The sequence below is a fragment of the Notothenia coriiceps genome, unplaced genomic scaffold, assembly GCF_000735185.1.
Source record: "Notothenia coriiceps isolate Sejong01 unplaced genomic scaffold, NC01 NC01_scaffold00006076, whole genome shotgun sequence".
NCBI classification, from domain to species: Eukaryota; Metazoa; Chordata; class Actinopteri; order Perciformes; family Nototheniidae; genus Notothenia; species Notothenia coriiceps.
The window spans coordinates 14843-22296 of record NW_011338777.1 but is presented as its reverse complement, the minus strand read 5'-3'; the positions used below and the strand labels follow the sequence as shown (position 1 = coordinate 22296).

At 39.8% G+C, this 7454-nt stretch overlaps 2 protein-coding genes across 2 annotated transcripts in view; both read left to right on the top strand.

Annotated features, from left to right (window-relative positions):
* LOC104943415 (nucleolar protein 10-like) overlaps positions 1-3063 on the top strand; it is a 5406-nt gene extending 2343 nt beyond the window's left edge. Inside the window, exons 6-8 of the mRNA XM_010768801.1 lie at positions 1513-1580; positions 2117-2202; positions 2990-3063. Coding sequence (XP_010767103.1) covers positions 1513-1580; positions 2117-2202; positions 2990-3063 — 228 coding nt within the window. The remainder of the gene's footprint in view (positions 1-1512; positions 1581-2116; positions 2203-2989) is intronic.
* A 216-nt stretch (positions 3064-3279) lies between these two features.
* On the top strand, positions 3280-6075 carry LOC104943414 (V-type proton ATPase subunit C 2-like). The gene is made up of 7 exons (XM_010768800.1): positions 3280-3377; positions 3873-3964; positions 4056-4145; positions 4618-4686; positions 5669-5761; positions 5853-5940; positions 6046-6075. Exons 1-7 carry the CDS (start codon positions 3300-3302, stop codon positions 6073-6075), a joined length of 540 nt encoding a protein of 179 aa, XP_010767102.1. The 5' UTR covers positions 3280-3299.
* Positions 6076-7454: the final 1379 nt, after the last annotated feature.

Here is a 7454-nt window from a genome sequence, read left to right as displayed (position 1 = left end):
TTACAGTTGTTCGATTGTTGTTTTCTGGTGATTTTCTTACCTGTACGGCTGCTGCCCTTTCTGGGCTTGATCCAACGTGTTGAAATAATTAAAATGAATACTCTTCCGAGGCTGCTCTAGTCACTGCCAGTGGATATCCCAGACAAAACATTTATAGAATGGGACAAGTGGATTTCGAGATTCCTATGGCAGGGAAAGAAACCAAGAGTTAGGTACAAAACCCTACAGGTTCCCAGAGACAAGGGGGGCCTAGCCCTCCCCTGTCTTAAAACATACTACCAAGCAGCTCAAATTAAACCTTTGATAAATATATGTAACCCCGCCTATTCAGCAATATGGAAATCAATTGAGTGTCAATACTCAACCAAGGTCCCACTACAGGCAGTTATTGGTGACAGTGAATTGAGGCACCACCTGGGGCAACAACCCAAACCATGTCTAGATCTGTCACCGAAAATTTGGTTTAAAGTAGCTAAGATAGTTGGGACCGTGGAGCCTTACCCACTGATCAGTTGGGTGGCCTGGGATCCAGGTTTTATTCCAAACAGGCTTGATGCAAATTTTAAAAAATTGCAGGCTCAGGGCCTGAATATTTATTTGGATTTATTTGAAAGAAACACACTTAAAAGCTTCCAAAATCTAAGGGATCAATACGGCTTGGCCAGCCAGGACCTCTTCCGATTTTTGCAGCTCAGACATCATGTGAACAAACTGATTAGTAAAGAAGATATGTTAAAATCATTATCTGGAACTGGTATATTAAGGTGTCTTTATTTCGGCATACAGAGCTGACCGAGGTCACAAGACTATTTCTAAGCTGTATAAGGGCCTCCAGGAGCTAAGTGGGTTGAACACGTCCTACATAAAGGAAAAGTGGGAACGTGAAGGAAACTTTGTCTTATCAATAGAAGAGTGGGACAACTTAATTGAAAGGCAATGGAAATCAAACAAGTGTTGGAAGGGATGGATTGAGTTTGTCAACCCGTATAGATCAGACTTCAACTAAAAACTCTATTTGTAATGTAACCCTCTGGTTCTCTGCTACACACAATTGTTTTTGTTTTTTTGTGTCTCTGTCTTTTCATGTTCGTTTGTCTGTATGCCTGATTCACATTATTTGCTTTGTATTATTTCAAAAAATGTAAGATGGTCTGTAACTGTTAATTTCTTTTGTGCAAATAAAAAATAAATATATAAAAAAAAGAAAATTCCTCTGTTGATTACTAAAATTAATTCAATGATTTTTTCTATTACTTATCATTAGTTTAAATGTACAAATAACGCATTATCCCATGCTAGCCGGTACATTTAGGAGAACATTTGCAAAGTGTAGTACAAAGTATTTTTATAGTCTGATGGAAGACATGTTATTAAAGCCAATACCCTCAGGGGGGGGGCTCGCCTCAGGGGGGAGGGGGCTCGCCTCAAAAGCCAGCATGTTCATAAGTCATTATACATGCAACACTGTTTGAGCCACGGTAAAACTGACTGTTCTGTCTATGCTGTGACCAGGTGGGAATACTTGACAGTCTGCTCAGCGTATCAGATGACCTCTCCAAGCTTGACACACTGACTGAAAGGTAAAAAGATAATTCCAAGCATGCTTAAACAAACAGAATATGTCTATTCACCCAAACCTGTTTGTCTCCATGGTCACGTGCACGTTTGTAGCTTAATGTGTCTTTAGTTAAGACGTGGTGTAACTCTGAGCTTGTGTGCGGTTTGCGCCAAGATTAATTGATGTTCAGGGGCATGCTGATGGTTAGTTTCCCTCCTGATTTTAAATTCATTGTTGGTGGATGAGAGCCAGTATAGCCAATAATGAGCATACAAATTTGGCCTGGCAAGTTCAAACGACACAGATTTCTACTTGTAATTTAGCGTGGTATTTTATTTATTATCCCTTAGTTTTTTTTACATCTCTCTTTATAGATCTTACCTACAGTTGGATAGGAAAACCCTTGTTAGACATGTATAGTACTTTGTGGACTTCCTTAACAGCATTTAGACAAAAATAGATTTCCAAAATTTGAACCGAATGAGCAACATATAACGAAACCAAACAATGACCAAACAAGTCTTTATTTAATGCTGTGTTTTCCTTTTGCCCGGTCAGTGTGATTAAAAAAACACATCAGTGTATGAGGGAGGTGATGGAGCAGTCTGATGACAAAGTGCTGGAAAACGCCTTAGCCAATGGAGGTGATTCACACACAAACACACACACTCAACATGCATAGGGTGTTTGTTACATAGTAGGAACTCATAAGTAAGTGCTTAGAAGCCAGCAGACTACATGCACACTGCAGATGAGACATATAACTACTTCAACCAAGCTCCATATGCATGTCTACACATGATATCCACTCCCACTCACACATTCAGAGATCCCTTTCACCTTGTTTCCACTTATCTCTGTGAACATCGGAGTCAACCGGAAGTTTTTCATTACTATGGAAACCTGATCTCTGCTGAGTTATTTATTTTTTCTCCAAAATGTATCTCAATTAGGTTTTTGTTGCAGATGCAGGAAGAATCCATAAAATGCTCATTTGTTTAACATGTTAATTTCATGTAAAAGCCAAAAAGTGAAATTAATTTTATTACGCTTTTTGTTTATAAAAAAAGTTAAACTTTTCAGCTAGTTAAACACATTTCTAAATTTGAGTAAAATGTTCTTACATGGTTATCAGCTACATATGAATCGAAGTAAATACAAGTGGAAGACTACATTATAACATTCATATACAATGATTTATTTGGATAAATGTTGCATAATTGTCCTGTTTCTGTTGGTGAAAAAGTGACAAATCAACTTAATTGAAATCTCTGTGTTTCCTTGTGTTGAACACTGGGGAACTACGGAAACGAAACAAAACTGTGTGGAAACGAGGGAATGCGTTAGTGTCCTACATAAAGGCAGACAGATAAAGCAACTACAACCTATCACAAACAAGGCTAACCCCTGTCTCTGATCACTTTCCTCAAGCAGACCACAGCATGAATCAGACTGCCGCCGTGTCGCCCCTGAAAGCTTACCTCAACTCTCTGAGGGGTATTTGATCTGCCTGGAGTGCAGTGCTGTGTGATACAAAGTGTGCATTTCTACAGTAATGTATTGACACTGAGTTGTGTGAATGAAGCTTGTTTTCCACTGTGTGGTGTGTTTACAGTTGTTCGATTGTTGTTTTCTGGTGATTTTCTTACCTGTACGTGTGTGTGTGTGTGTGTGTGTGTGTGTGTGTGTGTGTGTGTGTGTGTGTGTGTGTGTGTGTGTCTCAGTGGACCTGATTAGCTACATGACAAAGTTTCAGTGGGACAAAGCCAAGTACCCCACAGCTCTGCCTCTCTCCAGCCTTGCAGACATCATCACCATGGTACTACCCAATGGAAATGAGAAGGATATTCCCATGAACCTTCCATTTATGAACACAGACAGAAATGCTCCGTTTATGTGTGGGAGTCAACCGGATGTCCATTAATTCCTATGGGAACATCCATGATCCAAAATTTGTTTGTGAAAGTCCCCCTCTTTCGTTTTTTTCTGTCTAATATTTACCTCTAGACAGAGATTTTGAACACATTTGAGCTTTAGAAACACATTTTGGATGGACTGTATGCACATATGCTGCAGTAATGCTAACTTCCTGTGGAATTGTATCCTAATATCCTTTGTGTGAGTGGGCACATTGGCTAAAAGCCAAGTTGATACATAAATTAATCATTGTGTATAAAAAAAAAGGAGTTTAGGTACTTTTACAAATTTAGCAAATTTGAGAAATGTTAATTTGCTTATGGATTTTTCTTGTTTTGAGCTCAGCACATGTTGTTCTGATGTTGACATGTCTTGTTAACACTTGCATGCGTGTCAGGAAGTTTCCCAGATGGAGACGGAATTAAAATCCCGAGCTGCAGCGTACAGCAGCGTGAAAACGAGCCTTCAAAGCATGGGGTACAAACTACAGTGAGTGACTTCAGTGACGTATTAAGTTAGAATTATATCACTCTATTGTCAATTAAATGTTCAACTTGAATGTCTATCTTTCCTGTGGGAGTTTGCAAACTTGCAGTCTGAATGACATAGTGACGAAGGAAGACCTTGTGACCTCGGAGCACCTCACTACTCTTCTGGTAGTGGTGACCAGGTGGGTGATACAGTGGCCAACATGGGCAAACACTTTACAAGGGCCCGAGAAAACACTTTTATAAGGAGAATGGCACCGCATTTTCAAAAACAATGCAAATGAAAAAACACATTTGATCCCAAACACAATGCAATGATGAATTATATTCACCAACTTGGCAACACATGCGTAGCATTTAGAAAATATTCACCTATTTGACAAAACATGCGCAGCGTTTACTCTTGCAGTTAGTCTCATCATTCTAACTGTTTTCTCAGTATATTTGAAATGACTAGGTTAACTAGGTTAATTAGCTAGCTTACTGTAGATCTGCAATAATATCAGAAGGAATCATGCGATCACATTGATAAGCCAATAAAACGTACATTTTAAGTATGTTTCTACCGACAGTGACAGTTGGCAAAGTTCTACCTTCATTGTATGGTAAAACTCATGTGTGGTTCTTCATTTGTAAATGTCTTTCTGATCACAGAGGGAGCTACTTGCAGTGGGAGAGGACATATGAATCTTTTTCACAATTCGTGGTTCCAAGGTCTAGCAGGTGAGTGGTCTCTATTCACTCTTAGCTTTGGGACAAGCCATTCTACTCGTTCTCAGTAAGTGCACCAGCAAAGCTCTAAGTACCTGTTCTCAAAAGGTCAGGCTAAGTAACCACGGGTGTTCCATTACCGGCAGAAAGTAAGAGTCATGGCTTGGATCAGTTGCAGGGAAGGAAGTGGGGGTTTTTTTCAGAGAAAAAAATGTATTCAATTGGGGTTGAATGCTTTTTGACATAATGCCAAAACTTGAAAGGCATGCCTTACAAGAAAAAGTTATTTGTAAACTGACAGTTCAAGTATACCAAGATCTAACAAGCTCTCCTTAGCCACAGATCAAGTGTTGTCCGTTTGTTTGTATAACTTCACAATTAACAGTCTTTACTTTAGATAAAGGAAATACTGGTTAGTTAATATAAGAATATCTTATTATATAGATTTTTGAAGGTTGTGGCTGCTTTGCTTTGGTGAAGCAACTGATTTCATATCATTATTTACTATTTCATATTTCAACTCTTCTATGGCAAAAAAAACAAACTGATTTACTCAAACAACTTTTCATCGGTGCTTGAACATAGTTAAATGGAACTCGGCCGTCATTTATTTTATTACTTAAACCTATACTTTTTATTCTGTAAAGTTTTTTTCCTTTAAAACCGTATGGGTACATTGATTTTGTGAAATTATGCTATTTCTATAATAGTTGCTTTGAAAATATATGAGCATATGAGGAAGTGCTGTAAACCTGCATTTTCTAATAACTAGCAGGGGGCGACTTCACAAAAATAAGTTTTGTAGAAGTCTATGAGAACATTTCCCAATCACTTTCTTTATTAATAGCGAAGTTAACATGTTCTCGACCACTTTATGTTCTCAATTGCTTCTATTAAGTCTTCTCGAATACAGAATGTTATTTTATATTGTATGATCTTATTTAGAATAAGATGCACAGTAAAGCAGGGTTTATTTATTTTGTGTGAACATCAGGAAGCTGCACGAGGATGAAGAGGGAGGCGTTTTCTCCGTTACACTCTTCAAAAGAGCTGTGTGTGAATTCAAAGCCAAAGCCCAGGAGAGCAAGTAAGCAGGATGGATAGCCAGATAATATTGCATCATGTCAAAGCTGTGTTATAGGTGTCACTTACCATGGTGTAGCCTATGATCCACACAGGTTCACCGTCCGCGAGTACAGCTTTGATCTGGAGGCGAAGCAGCAGCAGGAGGGGCAGCAGCGTAGTGTTCACAAAAAGGAACAATACGTGAGTACAACATCATACTCTGAAGAGTTTTTATCAGGCCGTCTGTACCATTCCTTTGAACACGTTATCTCAGGAACCATCTTGAGGTATCTTTTTCAAATTTAGCAAAAGCGCCCACTTTGGCTCAAGAGGTAACAACCTAGATTTTGGTGGTCAAAGGTCTAGACCACTGTAACTTAACCTCAGGACGTGAGAGCGGCTGGGGCGCAGTATGAAGAGTGGTCGTCCACCATACGAAGGTCCGGGTGTTCAAGCCCTGGACAACAAGTAGTTATTCAGAATCAATATTCCTTTTATTTGTCCAGCAGCTGGGACATTGATGGTGTTACAGTAGCAAAGGTAGTGCAGATAAAAGGCAGACAAAAAAAGATAATCAATCAATCAATTTATTTATATAGCCCAATATCACAAATTTTACATTTGTCTCAGTGGACTTCACAGTTTGTACAGAATATCAGTATGACAATACGACATTACGACACCCTCTGTCCTTTGACCCTCACATCGTACAAGGAAAAAGTTCCAGAGAAAAAACCCACAGTTTAAAGGGGAAAATGGGAGAAACCTCAGGGAGAGCAATAGAGGAGGGATCCCTCTCCCAGGACGGACAGACGTGCAATAGATTCCGTGTGTAAATCGAAGAGATAATACATTTTTCAGCGTAGGTAGACCGAATGTTTGGAAATGCATGTGTCTAAGAAGATGAATCCACGAGGATGTCAACAATCCTGTGGGAGCCATCAGGGAAGTAGTATGATGAGAGTCAGGAAGGACCACAGTGACTGGTTCAGCCACAACTCGAAGTCCAGGACTCAAATCCAGAAATCAGGATAGAGGATCCAGGACTCCGGATCCAGGACTCAGGATCCAGGATCCAGGACACATGATTCAGGATCCAGGACACAGGACCGCAGCAACAGGATCAGCCACGACTCAGGATCCCGGCGTAGATAGACACTAAAAATACATTTGGGGGTAGCTGGGTTATTCTGAACATGAGAGTACACAGATACAGACAGACAGAAGGAAGAAGTAAGGTGTCCCCCGACAGTCTCAGCCTATAGCAGCTAAACTAACGTGTACATGAACTCCCTTAGGATAGGTTGAGGGAAAGGGTAGCAAGTAAGAAGTAAGGAACAGAGGTGGAGAGGCACAACGTGTCTACGTACATGCACTCCCTTAGGATAGGTTGAGGGAAAAGAGTAGGAACTAAGATGTATGCGCCACATCTATACCATGAGAGCATCGCTCCAAAAAAGTTTTTTTGGCACTGACTCCAATCAACAGTTGTGCGTCGACTCGGCAGGGATCAAGGCACGTACTGTATATGCCTCTCCCTGCTTCCACCGTCTACACACAAACTCTTTTTCCTTACTGATGGTATGTAATTTAGTTAAGAACTAAAATGTATAGGTGAAGAGGCACAACGTGTCTCAATGCACTCTTATTAGATTATTTTATCAACTATAAGCTTTATCAAAAAGGAAGGTCTTAAGCGTACTCTTAAAAACGGA

Coding starts and splice junctions, on each gene's coding strand:
- LOC104943414 (XM_010768800.1), top strand. CDS start 3,300: ATGACAAAGTTTCAGTGGGACAAAGCCAAGTACCCCACAGCTCTGCCT. Junction 3,965..4,055: donor AGCATGGGGTACAAACTACA/GTGAGTGACTTC, acceptor TTCCTGTGGGAG/TTTGCAAACTTGCAGTCTGA. Junction 5,762..5,852: donor GCCAAAGCCCAGGAGAGCAA/GTAAGCAGGATG, acceptor TGATCCACACAG/GTTCACCGTCCGCGAGTACA.